Source organism: Phoxinus phoxinus (genome assembly GCF_949152265.1).
Source record: "Phoxinus phoxinus genome assembly, chromosome: 17".
Classification (NCBI taxonomy): domain Eukaryota; kingdom Metazoa; phylum Chordata; class Actinopteri; order Cypriniformes; family Leuciscidae; genus Phoxinus; species Phoxinus phoxinus.
In genome coordinates, this window is record NC_136892.1 from 4,352,064 (window position 1) to 4,377,798 (window position 25,735).

At 36.0% G+C, this 25,735-nt stretch overlaps 1 protein-coding gene across 1 annotated transcript in view; it reads left to right on the plus strand.

The window, feature by feature from the left end:
- The first annotated feature begins 1,452 nt into the window (after positions 1-1,452).
- gabra6b (gamma-aminobutyric acid type A receptor subunit alpha6b) overlaps positions 1,453-25,735 on the plus strand; it is a 36,666-nt gene continuing 12,383 nt past the window's right edge. Inside the window, exons 1-9 of the mRNA XM_079586589.1 lie at positions 1,453-1,676; positions 1,758-1,876; positions 2,182-2,249; positions 2,828-3,048; positions 3,424-3,506; positions 3,593-3,736; positions 3,845-3,997; positions 14,695-14,942; positions 23,940-24,187. Of these exons, the coding sequence (XP_079442715.1) occupies positions 1,642-1,676; positions 1,758-1,876; positions 2,182-2,249; positions 2,828-3,048; positions 3,424-3,506; positions 3,593-3,736; positions 3,845-3,997; positions 14,695-14,942; positions 23,940-24,187 (1,319 nt within the window). The 5' untranslated portion in view covers positions 1,453-1,641. The remainder of the gene's footprint in view (positions 1,677-1,757; positions 1,877-2,181; positions 2,250-2,827; positions 3,049-3,423; positions 3,507-3,592; positions 3,737-3,844; positions 3,998-14,694; positions 14,943-23,939; positions 24,188-25,735) is intronic.

Below are 25,735 nucleotides of genomic sequence, written 5' to 3' on the forward strand. Positions count from 1 at the left end.
CTGCCTTCAGTGCCCTGTTCCTCCCCCCCTCCCCCTGTAAGAGCCAATAGCTACACTGTTATTTACAAAGTGCAATACTGACCAAACCGAGAACATTTGCTTGGGTGTAGTGTTATTGTGACCAGAAGGACGGTATCCATGTCTGCTGGCACACCTTTACCCCCCGTTCATGCTCCGCTGACCCGCTCTGCTTGAGTTTTGCCTCCCAGTTCTTGCTATGCTTCAGTGGTCAACAGGCCTGCCTCTGTTGGTATTTCACATTCAATCTCATTGTTCAACAGTCATACCAAAAACATCCTCAGCCATTGTTATATTTCCTGAAAGCTCCATGATTCTCACATCTGGGTTTGGTATAGATCCAACTGACCTTATTTCATGAAATGATTGAGAGTGGACAGCAACTGGAAGAAGCAACTTAATCGCAACTTCACTTATCCAAGGTCTTTGATGAAACTGTGGCAGAGTTTTAAATCCTGCTGATCACATGTCACCATGTGATTGTCATTCACTGTTAGTGCACACTGGACGGACATAACATTTAAGAGAAATCCAATGGTGGATGATGACTCGATGCATTAAAACCTCATGACTGTGGATTAGGATAATGGCTCAGAGTTGTTTCAATGTGAGTAGTGGAGGTTATGCCAGCAGATTCGAACAGCATCATTTGAATAAGCTCCTGTGGAAAGAGCTATCATGGGGCAGATGTGATCCCATCAATTCTGAGTGTGTGAAAAAGGCTGCATCAGCATAGAAAGAGCCATTTTGTCACCATTTCATGACAGCCGATGATATAACCGAGCATGAAATTTTATTGCATCAGAGATTTTGTATTGAATAATCACAAAACAAAAAATAAATAAATACATAGTTCATAAAAACATCCATATTTCAACAAAAACCAATAACAACGACATCTTTCTACTTAATATTATACATTCTCATCCTAACGGTAGCCATGAAATATAAACAAGATACATTTTTCACAACAACTGATGAAATCTAACTTAAAGAATTATTTCATAATGTGTGGATGTTACATAAGAGGAAACCTCTAAAATGTAGTATTTATCATTGCAATAAATAAATAAATATATATATATATATATATGTTTCAGTAAGCAAACACAACATACTTTTGGTAACACTTTAAAACAACCTTCATTAATAAGTAATTGGCAAATATTATATGATGTTTAAAAGATCAGTAGTTGCGAAATTAATTATAAATATGAATATATTAAGTCAAGTTTCATGACATTTTTAGTATTTGAATGTACATTAACTAATGATCAAAGTTTGTAATCTGACAAAAAAAGCACAGCAATCATCATGTAAATTCAAACAGCAGAACATTTCAGCAGTCTTTCTCTTCTAATCCCTCATAATGCTTTATTCGATCTTTGTCAATGTCCTTTGGTTACATCTCTCTGCCTCTTTAAAAGCACTTTAGTTTTCCATCAGAGTGAGTCAGAAGAGGAACTCCACTGAGGAACTCCAGCAAGACTTCACGCGTAAAAGCTTCAGGATACGCACACAAGCCTCGCAACCACACCAGCTCCTTTTGCACACAGAAATTATGGGATGTGCAGCTAACACCAGTTGACAAGGGGACACTTGGATAGAGAGTGCGCGTAAAGCATGGCTTGGATACGCACATGTTTGGTCCTGTCTTGGTAAGTAGCAAAGTGTTTTTATCTGACTTCACACATGTTTATTTTTCTGCTTTGCTTATTCATGTGTGAACATGTTTACAGTGTTGGGCAGGTGTTGGCAAAGCCACCGACTGAGACGAGGATTTATTTGGATAACATTACGCGCATTTTGGATAGGTTATTAGACGGATATGACAACAGACTCCGACCTGGTTTTGGAGGTAAGCAACCGCAGGAATTACTTAACATATTAAAGTGTTACTCAATGTAGTTTATTAAGTACATTTACTTTAATTTTCTCTGTAAATTATTCTGGACTTTGCATGCCAGACTTTCTCAAGTTCATCATCAGAAACTGCCTTACTGCTTTATGAGGGATGTTTCAAATATTTTTAATGAGTGAACTAAGGAGCATCTTTCTTTCTTTCTTTCTTTCTTTCTTTCTTTCTTTCTTTCTTTCTTTCTTTCTTTCTTTCTTTCTTTCTTTCTTTCTTTCTATTACTTATTTATATTTGAAAAACTGTAGGTCCCGTCACAGAGGTTAAAACGGACATATTTGTCACCAGCTTTGGTCCTGTTTCTGATGTGGAAATGGTATGTGATTAAAAACAATTATATATGATACATGCAATCATGCATATAAACCTAAATCCTCTGTAATTGCATGTTTTCTATGTCCACTGCCTCTATTCATGTTGGCCTGGCTTCATTATTCTGACATTTGGGCAGGATGTCATTATAGAAGCTTAGGGATTTTAATCTGGTTGACAATCCCTGACAGTGAGGGTCCCGGCTCAGCTTTCTTTCCTCTGTTACACACTACACTATTTTCCTACAGTGTCCAAAGCCACCTCGCTTGCCATGTGATGCACTGTGACAATCCGAAAGACAGTAAAGATAAATCTCTGCCAAGATTAGTGGGGGAAAAAAAGATAAAAATACCATTCCTGATGGTGAATGTATACCAGCCTGATTCGTATACATACCCGATGACACTTCCCTGATGTATTCACTCAAATGTACAAATGTATTGAGGGTTGCTGTTTATATATATATATAAATCACATGCTCTGCACATGACAGTTTAGATGTCTGTTGATTTAAAACTGCAGTCATGGAAACCACATGTGAATATCTAAAAATAAACTCTAAAAAGAATAATCATTTCTTAGGAATACACAATGGATGTGTTTTTTCGTCAAACATGGATTGATAACCGGCTGAAATTCGAGGGCCCCATTGAGATCCTGCGTCTCAACAACCTAATGGTCAGCAATATCTGGACACCGGACACTTTCTTCCGAAATGGCAAACGTTCTATTTCGCACAACATGACCACTCCGAACAAGCTGTTCCGCATCATGCAGAACGGAACTATTCTGTACACCATGAGGTAACCTGCGTGCCAGAACATTTGCTCTCCAAGTCAAAGATGGACTGCACACTTGCTCTTTAAAACTGCAGTAGAAATGTAATAACATATTCTCTTACCAGTCCACTTTTTTATTTTATTTTTATAAAATAACAGTGGATTATATCACAGTATATACCCTGTACTGGTTAATTAATGCATTGTTTAAAACAAAACAAAAACTGTAATACAATGTATTCTTATTCGTTTATGCCGATAAAATAAATATATGTATTGTATACAGAGGATTTTCCTATATGAACTCAGACTTTGGAATGCCACCGTACAGTATATAGGGTTTAACAAGGTCATCTGTTATGTCACATAAATTAAAGTTAAAACGTTTATTGTTTTCAGGTTAACCATCAATGCAGAGTGCCCCATGCGATTGATCAATTTCCCAATGGATGGACATTCATGCCCTTTGAAATTTGGCAGCTGTATGTATGTTAAAATGGCACATATTCCCTTTGAATGGTTTTACTGGTATGACTGACTTTAGTTTTGATTTATGCCTATAATATAGATGCCTATCCAATGAGTGAGATTGTTTACACATGGAAGAATGGACCCTTATTTTCAGTGGAAGTTCCTCAAGAGAGTTCCAGTCTACTACAGTATGATCTCATTGGACGGACAGTGTCTAGTGAGAGGTTGAAGTCAAACACAGGTAAGATCTTTGGGACGTTTGATTTAGTGACAAATGACTGTTGTTTTCTGGTTTGCTTGAAGACTTGTTTAGGATTGCCTATGCCACTAATGTCATATGTCCATGCAGGTGAATACATAGTCATGACAGTGTACTTCCACCTGCAAAGGAAAATGGGTTTCTTCTTGATCCAGACATACATCCCTTGCATTATGACTGTGATCCTAGCACAGGTCTCATTCTGGATAGACAAAGAGTCAGTTCCTGCCAGAACTGTGTTTGGTAAGCATCTGTTTTTTGCTTCCTCACAAACTGTTTGTCTGTTGGACTCACTGCGCAAGCACCAGTATGATAATACTAAATCCAAACAGTGTAAAAACTATAGACCTTTTAGACTATTTTACCATTTGTGGGTTCTATTTATTCTATGTTCATTGTTAACTTGTTAATGGCTGACTCGTTTGAAAATGCAGCTGCTAGTAGCGATTAAGGGGCCAGATTATTTTAGAAGATTGTAGATGAAAAATTATAAATACAATCACTTGTAATATGATTTAATTGCTTATAACTTTTGGCCACTTTGTGGAGGTAGTGGGGTTGATAATGACATACACAAAGTTTGGTGTCAATCCAGCAAAAACTTCATCACGCCATCAAACAAGTTGATATGTAAAACGATACCGGTTTTGTCTATAAACACAAAATCTTCAACTATTTGCTGGCATGGTCTGAAGATGATCTAAATTGAATCTGGTAAAAATCGGACCAATGGTTCGGAAAAGTAGTTTTTCAAAGTAATGTAAAACAGCCAACGTCCAAAAAAGTATGTATCGTTTGACTTGGCATGCTGAAACCGAGTCAAACGAGATCTACAGATTTTTGTGATTTTGGGCCAAACTGTTCAGAAGTTATAAGCAAAAAGAGCCATTTTTCATATCTCCTGACAACTAGCTGGCACTGCGACGAAACTAGGTATCCTCAGGTCACGGTTGTTATAACACAAACCAAGATTGGTCTGAATATGCTAAAGCTTTGCTGAGATACAGCCTCACTATCACTGCCGTTATTTGAGAATGATGTGAGTAATGATGAGAAATTATGTCATATGGTGTAATCGAATTGTCTTGAGCCAAGGAATCAGAAAAAATTCTAGTCCATATGGTTTAAAAGTTATTAGCATAAATGTGAGTGCAAATGTGGACAGTTGGTGGCGCTAGAGGGATTGAGGTAGAGACTCCAAATTTGCTGTGGTAAATGTTTAGACTGTTCCCTATCTGTGTGCCAAATTTCCAAACTTTCCCTCAAGCGGTTCTATGTGCTGGATTTGACTACCATAATGGGAAAAGAATAAGAACACTAGCGATTACAACGGGTGCCTGCGGACTTTTGGTGCTCGGCCCCTAATTGGCTGTGTGTTGAGTCACTTGAATGCTTTACAGAAGTAGCACTCTGAGTTGCCGCCCATTTAGAGTGTTCCAAATCAGTCACACATGAAGCTGCATTGAAGGCATGATGCTGTTTTAAAAGGCAGCAGCCTATATAGGCAATAGAGGACAAACCAGCTCACCAAGTTTTGGAACGGAGCCAGAGAAAGCAGAAGAAGGTGTTTGACAAAACACATTATTCTACACTGAAAAGTTACAGCACAATTTAAAGTGAAGAGTTGTGAATTGCTAGACTGATACTGAAAGCTCTCATAAAAAGCATAGATATACATCCAAGTATTTCTTTATAAATAAAAGGGTAACACTTTATTTAAGGGTCAAATTTGCTTATTAGCATGCATATTACTCGTATATTGGCTGATTATTAGTACTTATAAAGCACATATTGATGCCTTATTCTGCATGACCATATTCTACATATCTTAATCCTTCCTAATACCTAAAGTTAAATGCTAACTACAGTACTACGTATTCATAAGCAGTAAATTAGGAGTTTATTGAGACAAAAGTTGTAGTTTATGAATATGTGTTCCCCATACTAAAGTGTTTCCACAAAAAGAAGCCAGAAAAATTTGCTAGGCACTTATTAATACCTTGATGAGATAATGCACATTTTACTTTTTTATGTAGATCTCATTTCTGCTTCATTATCTTAATGCACTCTTCTTGGCAGCAGTTGGCAGTGGTCCTAAATCACTTAACGTGCCTTGGCTCTTGTTCTGTGGTGGTGCAGTATAAAGAGCAAACATTTTGAGATCCTCTTCCTTGCCTTCCTCTGTTTGCTCTCTTTTTCATTTATAACATAGAAACATGGTTACACGTGAAGATTACTCAAGTTTTCAGCTGTGTAAAGAAGAGTATGGAAATATCTTGCATTAAACTTTACTGCACACTAAATAGTGCTACTTAACTCTTAAAGACAGAGACAGCCGAAATTTAAACAAACGCAAAGTGAAAGCAGTTGTGCGCTTGCGTATTTGTGTGCATGAAAACAAACACAAAATAACAGACTTGGATGAGAAAACTTTTGATTCATTGTTCTGCTATTATATAGCAATGTCTCTATTGACTTTACTTCCTGAACTTTTTTTTTTGGTCACATCAAAATTGTCAGTAAACAATACTATAATAATAATGTTGTAATAAATGGCTAAAACTTGCTTAAGGATTGTTACATGTAGGCAAAAAATGGAACATCCCAGTATCACTTTCGAAGAGAAAAACAATCCAAACTTCAGGAGGTTATGTTTGAGTTTGCATAGTAAAAAAAACACCAACATTTTGCTTAATTCTTTAAATTCATCAATTCTCAGACAAAATAAATGTCAAATTGGGACTTTAAATGAGTTAGATTGAAACTTTAAGTTCTCCTGTTTAACATGATATAAGGCACTCGATTCGCTCTGCTAGAATAGGTTAGAAAAACAAAGGAAAGCACAGGCGAGTCAGGTGCCCCAAAATGTCCAAGGTCTTTATGGAGTCGTCTTAAAATGTATTAACTTTTACTTTGTCCTCATTGCTTTTTCAGCTGATTCATTTTGTTATGCAAGAATGAAGCACCTGTCTTTGTGGTCTCCCGCTTGTGTTTCATTGGGGCTATTAGAATGATTTTTTGGGGGGGAATTTGGAGTGTATCAGTCTATAACCTCAACTGAAGTTTTTCTCTTTGTGAACACATGAGCATTTGAATTTTCATCAGTCTTGGTAGGGACACTAGAAACATACATTGAGATATTAAAGATGATTTGCCTATCAGTCATGGAATGCCATGTGCATTTCAGCTTTAGTTTCCTGTAACTGGGATATGCATGTTCTTCCTTTGCTGATGAAGTCACAACTTCAGTATAAAAATGGCTTGCTCTGAGTGAGGTGTTAATTACACTGTGTCAGTAGATTACAAGCAAACATCGGCTCATGTGGAGAAGTGAGTAACCTACAGCATATTTCTCAGTTCTGAGGTGAGAGTGTTATGCCTGTGAAAATAGACGTGACAGAAAACTTAAAACAGTGTAAAAAAGAAAAGGAGTGCGAGTTTCTGACAAATGACTTGCTTTAGAGAGTAGAGATGAATAGGTAGAGGCATTCACTGTCCATTTCTATTGTAGTTGCTCTACATCACAATCTTTTACCACTAAGAGCTGAAATGACCCAAAGCGTTTGGTTCAGAGATGTAATTGACTGAGGTTCATTTGGACCAGCTTTTTGCCCATAAAAGCATTATTTTGCCCCTAAGGCAATTAGTTTTTGTTCCTTTGCTTTCTTTCTTTTTCTTCACTACATTTTTATTAATGCTCAGCAGGACACATTAAATGTGTTCTCGTGTACAAAAGCTCTGTCTAAATATCAAACTTTGATTTGAAACTGAACATTCATTGATATTTTTTAATAAGATTGTGAAGACAAATTGTATTTATTCGTGGAAGATATCAATTTGGTTGGGCCATGAAGTTGTAAATGAAGCTATGTGTGATATTTAATTCAGTAGTTATTTGTATAAGTTATGAGTTCAGAGTTAGTCAATTGACCCTTCGCAGGGAGTTTGATTGACAGGCATAGCCGCGGGAACACATTTGATCAGGGGGTGCAGGGGGCGGGGCTTAATGGGGCGGGGCTTGATATTGCAGGGTGGTGCTTGTAGAGTATTTTTAGAGTATTTTAAACAAAAAGATGAACATACAAATGAATGAGGATAGAGTTATGTGAGAACGCTCAGAACTCATGATAATTTTTACAAACACAGCACAAAAATCTGCATCTTACTTTATGATTGACGCTCAGGAGTTAGTGCCGGCTCACACAGAATGCATCATCTTTCAAAGCGAAAACACAAGACGCCCAACGCGGGCAGTGGAATGGGGGAAAGCGCAAGGTCTCGAGGCATGTTTTAGTTTAACTTATTTTAACTTGAATGCTGCGTTTTGAGAACGCTGTGTGAATGCGCGAGAAGTGAGCACGACGGTTAAACCTGTGCGTTCACACTGAAAAACAATGGAAAAGTAGCAGAGTGGAATGGAAAAACACGTTCTGTGTGAACAGCCCCGAATGCCAAAGAATGCTTTAATCAAGACATCTATATTACATTTTTTCACCGAAGTCTGAGTGAACATGCATTAAATGAGTGTCAAATGAGTTCTGAGATGCTGGTCTTCAACCAGTGTCACGTCACTCACTCCATCTCCATGCGAGATCGGCTTTTGCCTTTTGATAGCCTAAGTTCCCGCTCCATGTTGACAGATGATCTGACCAATCATACTTCGCCATCCGCCATTTTGTCAGACAAAGCAGTCAGGAGAGGATTAACATGGGTGGATTTGAACTTGAGAAGCGGAGTGTACTGATGCCTTTCCGCGGTTAAAACAACATTCCTTCTGATGTTCATTCATGTTTATTTGATGCTATAAATGAACTAGAAGGAAGAGATGATCGGTTCACGAGCGGCTTTAACTGATGCTCTACAGCGATCTGACAGACACATTAAAGAGCCACAAAACGCTATTTATTGTTTAAATTTCTTTAAAAAAATTACCACATTTGAAAGATGAGACTTTGTGTAATATCAAAAGTAACCTGGTCTGTGTCTGTCAGTGTCCTCTCTGCTCCGCGATGTGTTTTTCACTGCATGAGAACATGGTGTGTGTGAGAGCGGCGTAGCTTGTCGGACATAGCGACAGTAACTAAGGGGGCGGCTGCGCCGGTCTTTGTGAACGGTCAATTGACCTCTTTAAGTACATTGCTCTTAAACATAAAATGTTAACGTTTTCTTGTCCCTTCTTTAAGAAATCATACTGGACAATCTCTCTCTCTCTCTTTCTCTCTCTCTCTCTCTCTCTCTCTCTCTCTCTCTCTCTCTCTCTCTCTCTCTCTCTCTCTCTCATGTAGTCTCTTCTTGGATGACAAAACTTATCTGATTTCTATCTGCTCAACCAATTGACCATGAGCTGCCCTATAGATCACCCACATCAGTCCAACAAAAACACAGCAAGCTAGTCCTGATGTGGATAGGACGGCAGATTTTATCAGCAACACCTTTGGCCTTAAAGGAACATGTTTTGAGAAGGTGGGGTAAAGAGTGGTGAAAATGCAATAAGTAAAGATTGTTTTACTGATGAGAGATGCCTGTAAGATTGTCCTTTATTGATGGTAGCGAGCATGACATTGACTTTTTAAACATAATCATAGCAAATAGAAAGTAAACTGACAGCATATTGGCATGCCATCATGTTCTTGATAGAGAATAATAAAAGCCCCTATAGCCCCTTTGTACCCTATAGCAAGAAGCCACATTTTTTGAGAGCACTAAAGAAGGGGATACATGGAAATGCTGCTATTAGAAAGTGCTAAATGCTCTTTACAAAGTGTAACAAATTTTTTACTACAAGCTTACAAAAAAATATATATATTTTGAAAAACCACATAGCCATTTAAAAAATAATCAGTATCTGTTTTAAAATTGTGACAAAAGGTATCAGTATTGTATCAAATTTAAAAAAAGTTTCAATAGTATTGACCATGTCTAATACGTAAGATCACCGTCATAATACTGAACACATTTTAGCACCACTCATTAGACATTCACTTTGAAATTGTAGATTGAAATTATATGTATTGGTCTTAACATAAAATGTTTTTTCTCCAAAACACATTGGGCACATTTTTTGGCATGCCTAAAATCTTGTATGACTAAAATATCTAAAAAATGAAGAATATTACCATTTATATATATATATATATATATATATATATATATATATATATATATATATTATTATATTATTATATATATATATATATATATATATATATATATATATATATATATATATATATATATATATATATATATATATTATTATTATTATATTATTATTTTTTTTTTTTTTTTTGCACGCCAGGGTGACTAGGAATATGAAATTGTCTAGCTATGACTTCTTGTTTCACAGGAATATAAATATGAGGAAACACAAAGGCCAAATTCCCTTAATCATCCATCACAATGAGTAAAACCAAACAATCTACTTCTGATGTGCATCAAAAGATTGTTGAGCATCACAAAATAGAAAGTGGCCGTAAGAAAATAGCTAAAGTATTGATCAGGGCAATAATTAAGAAGTTCCAATCAACTAAAGATGTTACGGATCTGCCAGGAAGAGGCCCTGTGTCTGTATTGCCTTAATGCACAGTGAGGAGGAACGTTTGAGTGGCCAAAGACTCTTCAAGGATCACAGATGGAGAATTGCAGAGATTAGTTGAGTCTTGGGGGTCAGAAAGCCTAAAAAAAATCAAATAAATCAAACAACCCCTACATGGCCACAAGTTGAGGGTTACAAGAAAAATCCTCCTCGCTCATCCAAAAACAAACTCCAGTATATTTGTCAGACACGACTAAAAAGAGACTGTATTATATGGTCAGATGAAATTAAAATATAAATATCCACGGTTAAATATACTGCTGGATATTTAATTTTGTGGGCCTATTTTTTTGATGGAGTTCCTGGACATCTTGTTAAAAATCAAAACCTGACTGCCTCTGCTAGAAATCGTATAATGGGCCATGGTTGGATCTTCTATCAGGACAATGATCCAGAACAGCATTCCTCTGCCATTTTTATAGCAGTTTTTTTTTTGTATCGCCTCTTGGTGAACGCGATGAGTTTTTGCAAGTTTGTGTGTCCTTGATTATTCACTGGACAATGAAATGAGGCGGACCACGCTGAAACTGGATGGTGTAACCAATGTTTCCCTAAAGCACTGTTAGCTAATATGGTCATGAATTCTATTGGTAACGACAGAACTTGCGACCCTAGTTGCTCTTGGGAAACTCACTCCTGGATAGTTTGCAGAACCCAGTGAGAAACATTCGTCAGAAGTTGCTGTCGAACATCTCACCAGAGGTGCCAGCCGATCTCCGACTGCACCTTGACCAAGATCAACAAGATCAACCGCCAGCGACCAGCCAGTAGAGTCCTCGCCAAACCACACACTCACTGGAGCACACTTCAACCATAGAGAGCAAAGAGTCTATGCTAGCATAAGACACAGGCAGAACACAACCGTATCATGGGCCTGTTGGAGGTTTGGAAGTGCACTCATATTGATCGGCATATAAATTGTCTAGAGATGCTAGCGTTATGCCTGGCTCTCAGGAGATTCCTTCTGTCCCTATAAGGCTGTCATGTGTTGGTCAGGACACAATACATCGGTGGTCTCTTGCCTGAATCGTCAGGAGGGTTGGACTCTCGGCCCTGTGCTGGCTGGCGAAGCGCATTTACTACTCTGAGCGCATAAACCGCTTTTGTTCATCAGGGCGATGCATGTCCTAGGACATCTGAACCTGGGGGCGGATTTACTCTGAAGGCAGGGGCTGAGGCTCGAAGAATAGAGCGTGCATCCCATTGGTGGTGAGCATGATATGGCAGAGATTCGGTTGAGTGGATACTATGTTTTTGTGACAAAATTGTTTTACAGTGTAATGAAATGAATAGCAGTTGAGTTGTTGAAAGAAATCTGTAATCTAGCCAGCTATGCGGATAACTGGTGCAGTGTTGTGTTGTTGTTTTTGCACTAGACTTTTTTTGCACTAGATTGTATGGCAATTGGATTGAGAGTATAATATCTTGATGTTGATTTTACTAATATTAGTATTTTTGCAATAATCTAACATCAAAATCAAAAACATAATGAATTATAGCTCCATTTATACTTATTTATAGAATAGTATTGCTATTCTATAAATATATTTATAAAGATCCATTCAAACCTATTATGAGAACAGTAATTGTTAATTTATATTATTTGTAAAATTTAGTCATGCATTTCCTTTATTAATGCGTAATCCATTATACCCTGAATTAATTAGTCAGTCGTATGTATTCATAAAGATGCAACCTGCATTTCTATAATGTTATTATATTATAGTTACAATGACATTTTAGTAATTCAGATTTATTTCTGTCAAATAAGTGAATTGTTATTAATAGCAGTGTGGTGTTCTTATAAGTGCATATCGTGAATGATAATACAGTTACTAAACTCTATAAATGCATCATTGATGGCTTTAAGTAAAACATAGAATGCAATTTTCCTAAAGCAAATGTTAAAACAATCATGAAGATGTGCTCATTATACATTAAGTTGTTTATTTGTAAATAGCTAATAAACAATAATTCATGTAATAAAATAACAAAAATGTTATTTTATTTTACATACCAATAAAAAACAATGTAACAATATTTTTTTAAGTACAATTTCAGTAAAGTATAACTGCTATATGCAATACCATGAATATGGCTGAGGAGATATAGTTTTTAAAAAAACGCGATTCTATATTTGATTAAATTAACACTTTTCAAACTAATGCTCAGATGTAAAATAAAACATTGCAAAGCGTTTTAAATAGTGTTATCTGTCATCTTTTAGACAAATCACTTTGAATCTGAAAGGCTTTTCAGTCCTTACTGAACTAATGGTTACTTATCCTGGAGCTATTCCATGGGAGTTCATGCAGCGCTCTGAGTAAATGACCTATTCAATAGAGCCAGCACGCACCAGCAGACCATGGGTCTCTATGATCCATTATGAAATAACAGTACTTCTCCCCACCCCCTAGTTTTCCCATCAGCCCCTTTATGTTGGCCAAAGAACATGACCAGAAACATAGGAAAATGCTCTTCGCCCAAACTAAAATTTGTCAGCATTTTCCAAGTTCCTTTTCCACTCTGAAATGTCAGAAAATGCTTTATTCATCTTCCCATGTATGCGTAAAATATATAAAAACTCACTAAGATGATACACAGACATAATCAAGTTCTCATGCTTTTTTTTGGCACAATCATTATTAGCAAAAAAAACACCATTGTGCATCCAGGTCGTGCTTGATCGCCATTCCACTTATAATATAAATCATAATTGCCCTCATGTTTTCATGCAGCACAGCAATTATGAATAAATTTTTGCGGGAATGTAATATAAAGATTATACAAAGTAACATTTGCAGTATATTTGGCAACACTGTGCAAGTAAACACAGATATCTATGGGTACAATACGTGATTAAATGTATATGGATTATTGTAGACATAGCTTATACACAAAACCATGACATTTCTCTTGTTGGACTCAAGGCGTTGTTAAATCACAGGGACATTAAAATGCATAAAACCACTTTTGTACTGCACAATTCATACTCATTTCAGCATACAGTAGTTAAAATCCAGTAATGGATCCATGCTTTACATACGCTTCAACAACATTGTATGTCATAAAACCATGATGTTTGCAACATTCTTATAACAAGCCTTTGTAACTACAAGAAAAGGTTTTATAGAGGACTTTACGGGGATCAGTCGGGTGCTTAGAACCTTTTAGGGGTTCCCATAATGGGATCATTTTATGGATTTAGCTTTAATTAACAAAGTTTTTTTTCTAAGAAAGGTATCATGATAATATGGAAGCTTGTTTCCGCCACAGAATAAAAAATTAAAAAGGTATTTGCGACTTTTTATCTCACAATTTTTACTTTTTTTTCTCACAATTGCGAGTTTACATCTCGCAATTCTGACTCCTTATCTTTGAATTGCGTGATATAAAGTCGCAATTGCGAATTATACAGTCAGAATTGCGAGTTATAAACATGCAATTCTGAGAAAAAAAGTCAGAATTGCAACTTTATTTCTCGCGATAGCATCTCGCAATTCTGACTTTACAATATGCATATGAAGGTAAAATTTTGAGATATAAACTCGCAATTCTGAGGGTCTTTATTCCCTTAGAAATGGACATTTGCGATCTCAGAGTTCTGAGAAAAGATGTCAGAATTACAAGATATAAACTCGCTAATACGTGTTATAAAGTCAGAATTGCGAGATATAAACTCGCTAATGCGTGTTATAAAGTCAGAATTCCGAGTTTATATCTCGCAATTTTGACTTTATAACACGCAATTGTACGTTTATTTGTCGCAATTCTGACTTTATAACACGCAATTCTGAGAAATATTGTCAGAATTTCGAGATATAAACTCGCAATTATGAGATAATTATCTTTTAAAACGTTTTATCCTGTGGCAGAAACAAGCTACCATCATAACCCTGTCCAAAAATCATGTTTTGGTTTTACAAACTGCAAATGACAACCAAATGACTAATTGGCCGTTCTTTAAATGATAGTAACACATACACATCCATATGGAAGAAAATAAATAAATAAATACTTCAAGTATATGCCCCTATATTTGTTTTGTTTTTGACTCATTAGCCAAATGATAAGGGTTTACAGAAAATATTTTAAATGCTCCTAGAAAATGTTCATGTTTTTACATTTTCAGAAATAGTTCACAGCTCAGATTGCAGTAAATAATGAAGACTTTTTATTTTTTAATGAGCTATTTAGCTCATAGAGTTTTTAACTGCTGTTTAGGCTTAGCTTGAGCAAAACTTCATCTGGAAACTGCAAACAAAACAAAACAGAGATCTTTATCAAGCTAACTGTTTACTTTTTTGTTTGTCTGTTTTTTGGGTATTTTCCTGATTCTCGACAGGCATCACCACAGTGCTAACCATGACCACGCTGAGCATTAGCGCCCGCCATTCGCTACCAAAGGTCTCCTATGCCACCGCCATGGACTGGTTCATCGCTGTCTGCTTCGCATTTGTCTTTTCTGCCCTTATCGAGTTTGCTGCTGTCAACTATTTCTCCACCTTGCAGGCCAATAAGGAACTCCGGCGGGCCAACTTGGCCTGTGCTGCGGCCACAGCAGCGGCCAGAAGTGATGGAGAAGTTGTTTCGGTAATTCTTATCTACATCTTTGTTTCTCCATTCACCCCACCCTCTCTTCTCTCTGCCTTTCATGGCTCACTCCCGTTTTAGCCGATAACAAGCACACTAGACGAAAGGAGACAGCCATTGGCCTCCCTAGCCCTAGCGGCTGCAGATTATATAATCAGTTCAATGTAGCAAAACATCCAAGCGAAGGCATGCCAGACTCAAAGCGAGGGGATCTATCCTCTGTGTCTTGATCGCTGTAGGGGTAGACACAATGGCTCAGTACTCTTGCCCTGAGTGAGTAAATGAACATGTAAAGTCACAGTCAGATTTCCATTTCATGGCATTGATGTCACAGGCATAATGACAAAGTATGTGGCTCAGTTTTGTTTGTTACACATTCAGAACTGTAGAAGTGCTTAAGTTTGCTTAGCCTTGATCAGCTCAACAACAGACTATATTGGCTTCTATGCAGTGTTAAAGCTCTAGACAAGAGTATTTAACCCTAATATAGTTAGCTCATGACATGAGTGCCCCATACAAGTGTATTGTACAACAGTGCTAGGTGTACTATTGCAAGATATTGGATTTTTTCAACAGGCTTCCTGAATACTCCCCTGTCTGCCATTAACAGGACAACCTGTAGACTTGCCACAAACACACCTCGTTGGTTGAGCCAATCTGTCTATGCTGTCCTGGTTGGTATGCTCAAATGTTTTGATAGCACAGAGTCACACTGTTCACACTTTTAGGCTGGGGATTAACCTACAAATAGCATTTTACATTAAATTGGCTTAGGATATTTCTGCTAAGTGTCTCATTTACTGCGGCTCTAACGGAGTCACACGAACACACACATCGCACGTAGCCATGCACTGAAGACCAACGGCCAAGGTCTGCATTTGTTAAATAATACATTAAATTTCATATCATATACCCCCAAAACATTTGGAATATACGACATGCGTCGTATGGGATCATTCTGCGATACATATATGCGTCTTTTTTAAAAAGCTTGATGCTGATCGTTATATGGACGAGTGCGAGTGGGACATTTTTTTTTTATTCTATTTTTTGTGGTCCATAAAAGAAAGAAGGTAATACGGCATTAAAGCAACACCAGAGTGAGTCATTTATGACTTAATTTTAGGGTTAACTAGCCCCTTAATGTTTCCTTCATTAATGACTAATAACTAATTTACAAAGGCATTATAAGTAGTTGATAAACAGTTATAACTGCATGAATAAAAAGGGTTATTTCAATGCAATACCTGTCAAATGGTGAGCCATTGTTTATAAATAAATAAATAAATAAATACATTTATTCATACTTATTTCTCTCAAAACCAGATTCCTGATTTATTTCATGATGCAGCAAAAACAGACTAATATAGTGAGACTAAAGGGAGTTGCATTTGTAGTTTTCTTATTAATATCTCATGTCACTTTTCTTACTATGATGCTTACCAGAAGTTACTATGGGTCTTACCTGTCATACTCTGCAAAAAGGTCATCCACAGCAATGTATAAAATCTATTTCTTGTAAATAAAGATGAAAGTATCAATCTTTATTTAAAAAAGCAACCATAACTATATGAGAGATAAAAAATGAAAAAAAAAAAAAAAAGTGGACACACAAATGATTTATTTATTTATTAATATTACACATACAGAAGAGATGGTATTTTTCTGGTGAATTTGGTGAAATGTATTTTATTGTTGATGCAATATATCAGTTCAACTTTAAAATTGAAAAAGAATAAACGTATTTTACGGCACATCGGAACATTACTGAGTATGAATTATCGTGAAAATTGGCTTATAAGTGAACTCACATTAAACAATTCAGAGACAATTTTTTTTGTTTTATGGGACGGCAGACCAAATACAAAACCTCGGATTTATCATTATTACATTTCAGAAAGTTTTATGTAACCAAATGTTGATGTCAGAAATACAGGCATTTAATGAGTCAATAGACAGAACAGAAGCAGAGCAAGCAGTAAATGTGCAGATCATCCGCATACAAATGATAGCTAAGACCATGACAATGGATAATATGATCAAGTAAATGTTCAAACGATGAGGTCCGAGAACAGAGCTTTGAGGGACACCTTAAGAGAGAAAACAGGTGGATGATTTGAAGTTATGGACAGCAATGAATAAGTGTCTGTTATGAGATAGGATGGAAGAAAGAGCGCTGCCCATGATGCCTGTCGCTGAAAGAAGAGAGAGAAGTATGTGATGTCAAAAGCGGCTGTTAAATCAAGCATGCGAACAGTAAGACAGCTCGAGTCAGCAGATAGGAGAAGGTCATTGGTCATTTTGACCAGTGCAGTTTCAGTGCTATGGCCTGATTGAAAACCAGATTGATAGGGATCAAGAAGATTGTTAACTGAAAGATGAGATTGCAGCTGAGAGGGAACAACTTTTTCTAGCAGTTTAGAAAGAAAGGTAGATTGGATATAGTTCTGAAATTATTCCTAGAAGAGGAATCTAGAACTGATTTCTTCAAAATAGCAGCAGCAGTTTTAATGATAGAGGGACAAACCCAGAGGAAATAGAGAAGTTGATCAGGTGAGCAAGAAGATGAGATTACTGATAGGCAGCCTTTAAGAAGTGAGAAGTGAAGTAACACATACAGTATAAACACATTAAAAAGCATACTCTGCGTTGTCAGTTAGCTTACCCGAAAAATCGGTAAACACGATGTGAGATTCAAATTTTGCTTCAGCGAACTTTGGAACAGTCCTGACAACGTCTTCTCATGAAAAGTGTCTTTATCGGATGCTCACTAGCGCCAACTACAGGCTTTGGTGATGTGAATATTCTTTTATTTCCAAAATGTATCAGTGTATAACAAACAATGCAAAACCAGATACAAATGATAACATAAATTATATAATAACATACAATTTACAGGAACTTCCACAGATCTCTAATGTTGATAATCTAACTGTATTATGTAATGTGGAGTGTATTAATATAATATTGTCACTTCTAGTTTTGTGTTCATCTGCTTAGAGATTCTTGTTTTGATTACTGTATTCTGTTGTATTTGTGTTCCTGTTTTATTTGGTTTCTAAGTCCTTGTTTGTTTCTATAGTAACTGATTTGGTTCAACATATCTTGTTTTGTTGCTCATTTAGTCTTGTGTATTTATAGCCCTGAGTTTTATCTTTGGTTGTCAGATTTCGTCTTCATGTGGATGGATTGTTCTCCTATATTTTTCCTGAGTTCGCTGCTCTTCACAAACAACTGAGATGTACAGTATAATATGCAATGCATTCTTTTTATTAGTAATATTACTTTTGTATACTCTTTCAGCTTCACATCACTAAAGCATGTGACAGGAGTTTGCACAAGTGAGCATCCAATAAAGCCACTTTACATCAGAAGAAGTCACGAAGTAACAGCTCTGAAGTAACATTTTTATCTCATATTATGTTTCTGATTTGACAGGTAAGCTAACTGAGGTGACATTACAGACTATGTTTTTCAAGTGTTATGTGTAATTGTTGTGTTACTTCAATATATTAGTACCATACAAATAACCACACTTGCATTCTCGCGAACTGTTCTGTATTGTTCTGTAAAAAGAAATGATCTAACGTTACATACATGTTCTGTAATGTGTATTCATTAATTGATTTAATGATTATTTAGCCTGGTCTCATTGTTAATATGTAGGTATTAATATCATGTAATTTTCAAAGATATAAAACATACTTTATTGTACGTTTGGATAGATGCTGAAACGTATAATATGGACGTATCTACAACATTTAAACGTAACATTATAACGATTTTACAGCTACAAAACGTTAACTATTTACGAATATATCACATCATAAAGATATCTGTAGAATTTCCCTTTTACCATTTTATAGATAAATGTAAGATCCCTTAACCCTACTCCCAAACCTAAACATACCCATTTTATAATATAAAAATGATAAAACATAATGGACAGAGATGTGTAAATATATAATTAAATATATTTTGAGCCACTATTCATACTCCTACCCCTAAACTTATTATTCATTTCTTTAAACCATTTCTTAAAACTACGTAAGCACATTATGAAGAAAAACATAACAGAGACAAGTCACAATAATTTATATTGCAAAAATGTCAAAACCGGTACCAAAAGTTGTTCACATGACGATGTGTTGCAGTTGCAGTCATATCTGGCAGTATATAATAGTTTTGTATGAGGATTAAGTTATTAATCCATGTTAATGTAAATGTTAATCCGGCTTCGCTGTGAAGGCACGCGTGCTTCTCCATTTCAAATGTAGTACACAGAGTACACTCAAGGGGGTAATCCATCCGCCGGAAACTGAAGCCTCTCCGAGGACCGCCATTGATTAGCAGAACATCACCTGCTGTTAGCATTCCATTGACTCCCATTCATTTTGGCGTCACTTTGACAGCGAATAACTTTACATCTGAGGCGTTTAAAGATTCCATTTGTCCATTATTTATTTCTAAAGAAACACGACAATGTATGAAAGGCTCCATTACATTGTATCTTACGGTATGGCCCCATAGAAGCCGCTTTTGTAAAAATAGGCTAACGATTGCGTGATAACTACGCGACTCTCTGTCGCACAGTTGAGAAATTACCGTATAGACAGAAGGAGAAGCTCACAAGCAATCGGGGGGACGTGGAGGCATAAAGTCTGATAAAGTCAAGGGAGAAGCCCATAGAGAGTGATACAGTTGCTTCTGTTGCTAGCTCATGGACAGCTAATGCTCACGCTCTCCGTCTCTGCGAGATTTGGTAGGCAATGATTCAGATTTCTCTCGGCACAGCTACTAGAAGACTGACAGCTGTCAGACAGGTTGCTCACGTCACATCCACGTCGTCAAGCTCAGTTTGACCCTGCGCAGTTCGCCTGGCGATCAGGAAGTTAGTGCTTCAAATGGGCTTCACTTTTCTCCGTTGAAATCTATGGGGTCGCTGTGTCCATTTTATATACTGTCTATGAGTACACCCCACCGACTGAAACACGGCATGTCGCAATCTGTGACGCAGCAGACGAGAGCATAGATATACATAATAAAGGCTAGATGTCTCGTCCACGCTGCTGGCCAATGGAGGTCGATCTCCGCACCTGGCGGCCATCTTGTCACAGTCAGCTTTTCATATGAAGTCATGACTCATGCTCGGTAATTTTACAATGGGCTGTAGAATAAAAGTTTAATCTTTTTTGTTTAAAGTTTAAATTTCTGTTTACTTATATAGTTTATCAACACTACCCACACTATCCCCCCCCCCCCCCCACACACACACACACACACACTATTTTCTGTTTGTGCATTAATAATTAATAAACAAATGCGTCACATGTGGCACAGGTTACAAATGTTTATAACTCATGGATAGATGGTTCACATGTGTTTACCCTACATTAAGTTTCACAGGTAGCTATTATTAAAACTACATTTGTCATTGTTATCTCATCAAGTTATGGTTGTGTTCACAATGAAGATTGGTACTCTCATCTTGATAAACAAGAAATTAGATTTTATATATTGCTGTGGATAGGCATCATGAACTATTTGAAGAGTATCATGAGTAAGACACAGAGTAGCTTCTGGTAAGCAACATAGTAAGAAAAGTGTCACGAATCATGAGATATTAATGAGAAAACTACAAATACAATATCATTCAGTCTCACTATATTATTCTGTTTTTGCTGCATCATGAAATAAATCAGGAATATGGTTTTACGTGAAAGAAGTATGAATAAATATATTTATTAAGCATTTATAACATGTGAGTTAAAAATGACTAATTATTTGTCAGGTATTATCAATGACTTATAATGTAATATGTAAATAAGTTATTAGTCATTAATGAATACCTTTATAGACCTTTTCGAAGGAAACCTTGATGTGAAACTCTTGAGGCTGACTTCCTGAAAAGTGGAAACACTGTGGCTTTTTTTAAAGCAGACAAAACTTCTTCTTGCTCAACCAATGGCAGGAGTTTGGGGTAAGAATACCACAAGAATACCTGTGAATGGGATGCGGTAGGGGAAGGAGCAGTAAGTGTGATTGGGAAAACAATCACTAATTTTGCCATTCTTTTTGTTGACGCTACTTAGAAATAACACATTTCCCCTAAATCTGAAATATATATGACGGCTCTTTTGGAGAACAGTGCAACCGTGCACATTCATAAACTACATATAGAGAGCCAGGCATATGATACAATTGCGTGAATGTCCCATTGCCTTGGAAATTTAGCCTAGGTTAGCGGCTGCCTGTTGCGGTGTCAAAAATAGCTGCGGTATCATGGCAGCTTGGGCCAGGTGCTCCCTGGGCGATTTCACGTTGCAGTAGGGGCGACACAGTGATCTGCATCTGACACTCACAGCTTGCAAACCTGTTCAATGATGGAACCGAGTCAAAGCCGTTTTCAATGCCAAAACTTTCGCAAGGCAAAAACGGCTAAGGCGCTGCAAATAAAAGCCATAAATAACCTTGTTCACTCAAAGCAAAGACTGATTTAAACTCATGTTACAGATATCATTCATTGTCACCTATCTGGAGATTTGAATTATTATGACCTGATTACATCATCACAAAAACTAAAAAGCTATGTTGCATACAACAGTTCTTTACAGAGACAGTAATTGGTAACATTGGCGCGTTACCTTTCAGGATTTAAAGATGAAATAACACAATAAAATAAATTAGAGTTCAGCTTTAGATCAGGATGTTTGTATACTGTGAATGTAGTCGTTTAGGATGAAACAAATTAATGTATGGTAAAAGACAATTTACAATGTATATTGAATTGGAAACATATATTTTTAATGTATCCTTTTTATTAATGTCACAGTATAAATCACGTGACTATTCAACACTTATCAGCATTAGTCAACACTTCTGCAGCATAACTACACAATTCTCTTCACACTCCACTCCACTCCCCAACAAAATTTCATTTTCAACTAAATCAAAGTAAATATTAATGACAAGGGTGAATGTTATTCTTCTTTAAATAAACAAACAAACAATTATTGTTTGCCATTTTAGTCTTTGTTTAGATAGGACAGTATTGATAGTAGATAGGAATCGGAAAGAACGACAAGCCAGCATTTGAACTTGAGCGTCCCGAAGTGCAATAACAGTGCCTGTCAGTGTGCAGCTTGCAAAGGTGCAAGGTTTCCGTTCTGTTTTACAGACTTTTAGTTTGTTTCACATTGTTTTCATGTACGACACAGTGCAAACTCCGTTCCTGTAGTTACTGATTATTTTCATCACCTTTTTCTAGTTGAGTTTCTCATTATCTGATTACCCTTGTGTATTTATTCCCCTTAGTTTCTTCAGTTCTTGTTCAGTTATTGTCTTAGTTACATAGGCTGTTGTGTTGTGCTTTATTCCCTGACTACTCCTGATTTCTGTGTCCTGTTTATTATCTTGAATGAAGAAGCTGCACTTACTAGATCCTGAAAGCACAGGATTGTCTGTTACACTAGGCTGTTTTGTTGTGTATGATTTAATTAGCTCAAATGTAGAAAGTTAAATAATGTTGAACAGTTTAGAATTTTAAGGAACACTTAATATATTAAATTTTCACATTTTCCGTGACCTAATCTAAAATGAGAACTATTTACTCCTAATAAACAATTGTCAATTCCTTTATTACAAGCTAATTAAACAATAATAATTGTCAGCACGACTTCACTATCCAGCTAGATTCAACTTTAATCACCCCATCAAGGTCGGTCAGAAACCTTGGAGTAACATTTGATGAGCATCTGACCTTCACAGACCACATCACAAAGACAGCTCGATCATGCAGGTTTGCACTGCACAACATCAGGAAGATCAGGCCCTTCCTAACTGAGCATGCAACACAACTTCACAAAATCACTCTCCAGAACATTCTCATTCACGGTTCCTTGCTGGTGGAATGATCTCCCTACCCTCGTCCGGAATGCAGAATCCCTGACCACATTCAAAAGACAACTGAAAACTCATCTCTTCCGTGAGCACTTGACATAAAAAAAACCTCTCCTTCACCCTCCCTTGTTTTGGCTTATGCTACTCTGAGCAATGCCAGAACTTTGTATTTTGAGCACTTCTTGCGTTATTTTTGCCTCTTCAGGATGACTCGCTTTGGATAAAGGCGTCTGCTAAATAACTAAATACATTAAATGTAAATGTAAATGTCTTAATTACAGTGACATTGAATAAAGAACTCGCTATTTTTTTTTTGTCTATTAATATATGAACAATGTAGATACTACAATATATTAACTATGAATTCATAAACTATGTATGTTCAGTGTGTTTACAGTATAGTTTTCATGGACTTTCAGTTTGTTTTAATTTGTCATGTGTCTTTGTTCAGATTCCCGCCACTTGTTTGTCTAGTTGGTTACCGTTATTAATTAGTTCAAAAGTGTCAGCTGTGTGTGATCAATTATCCTTGTTTTGTTCCTTCTTAAGTTGTTCCCTCACCTGCACTCCTTGTCTGGTATTGTTCATGTTTACACAATGTTTCCTATGTTGGCTGTTTACTCTGAGAATTATATTCAATCTTCTGTCATTGAATCATCGTCTTCATCTTCCTTTGAACCTTAGCGTTACAACAGTATTAAGTAGGTACAACTAGTTTTTTTTTGTTTTTGTTTTTTTAGCTATATCATCTTTACACACTGTTTGAAATACAGCTACTGAGGTAGTTGGTAGAGGAGTGACAGTTGCCTCTTTACTCTTTTTTGACTGTTCCATTCCTATTTTTTGGAGAAAATCTAATAAATAAATAGATCGATATTCAATAAGTTATTAGATATTATTTGTTTGATTCTTTGGAGAGAAAAAAAAAACTAATATAATTTTCTATAGTATCACATCACACTTGCTGCACTGTTTTTGATTGTTATTGCATTTGTCCAAACTTACAAATTTAAAAAGCGTCCATTGTGTCACCAGTCAAAAAGTTTGATAACTGTTTGCCGGTTCTTATATGTCACAAATACATCTCTCTGTGTCTAGAATCCTCTAGACCCTGGAGGTGTGTTGAAGAAAAGGCCGAACTCCCTCTCCCAAAGAGATGCTCCTGACAGGTTCTCCAGGCCTCCTCAGTGTGATTTCCATCAGCATGGTTCCACTTTCCCTGCCAACATGCTGATAGAAACAAGTATTATTGACAAGTACTCACGCATCCTCTTTCCTCTGTCCTTTGGGGCCTTCAACCTGGTCTATTGGATTGTCTATCTCACCAAAGACACGATGGAGGCCAGGTAGGAATCTGCTCTGTTTGTTAAACCTTGCATTTTCATTCTTCTAAAGAATATGAGGAACTATTTGGGGAAAAAATGGATGTGGAAGTGGCTTTGACAGGAAGTTCACAAAATTACTTGAAAATACCATTTAAAATGTAAATTCGGTTTCATGCGTAGATATCATTTCACAAATATACCTTGTATGATAATCATTATTATTTTGATTACATTTATACAATTTATTTAAATATCTTCTAATAGTCAGAGTGGATAGCCCCATAGGCAGTACTTAACAAATAAATAAATACTAAATGTAAAAAAAAAAAAACTTGTACAATGTCTATGAATAAAAGTTCCTCTGGAAAACAATGTCAGGACAATCATCCACCTCAAATAAGAGAAATCAAACTCTATATAAAATAGCTGAATAGAGAGCTTGGAAGTAGGAAAAAAATTATTCACTGGTTGAAAATTGCTAAAAACAACTTGTACTATGTACAAAATGCAAATCCGAACAAATTATAAAGAATATATTAAAAACCCTTTAACTGTCACTGTCCCGTATACGGGACACCTACGTTTACCTCACTATATTACAATTAAATCCTAAATTAATCATGACAAACTATATATTGTTGGAAAAGTCTAACACTCCTTAATAGATATTTCAGCACTGTTTTTTGTTACAAATTATGCAGGAACAGTAATAGATGAATTTATGACAAGAGCGCACCTCAAAAAAATCTACATCATAACAGGAGTTCTGACCTTTGTCACAAAAAAGTCGACGCACACACTTTTAGTCATTAAAATGTTGGTTTTCATGCTAAAATTTCATAAGAAAACATATAATCTAGTATTTGTCAATAAAAAAATTATAAAATTATATTATCTTCTAAAAATTATAATATATATATATTATCCTCTAAAATATGATATTATCTTTTTTATCGCCTTTTTTTATTACATTACATATTTTAGTAGTTATCATAAATTAGGTATCATTTGAAAGCTTACGATCTCAGAATTCATCCTGTGAAAACTGTTTTGAAATTGGACATTGTGTTACCATAGAAACATTACTCTAAATTATTGTATCAGGCTCCTCCCCTTTTGGGCATCATTATGTTTCATAATTTATGATCAAAATATTTTCTAATCTTGACAAAACACATATTGTCAGAAAGGTCTGAGTCTCAATGTTCCATATTTTGTGACAGAAGTGATATTTGGACAGAAATTGATACATTTATTATGGCAGAATGCATACAGTTAAATTCAATGGAATTTAATGACACACGGAGGCTACTTTTGGTAATACGCCTAAACAAAATCTCATGGGAACTTCAATTTTTATGATATCAACTTCAAATTTGGAACACACCTTGGTTAGATTTTTGGCTTTGATTTTATAGTAATTTTATAGTAAAAACTATTTTGTAAAATATATATTTTATATAAAAGAAAAATATTAAATAAATTATATTGGATTTAATGTAAATTTAAACTTCCATAACTTTTTTATACTTTAATTTTTTGAAGTGCTTTCACATCAGCAATAATCTG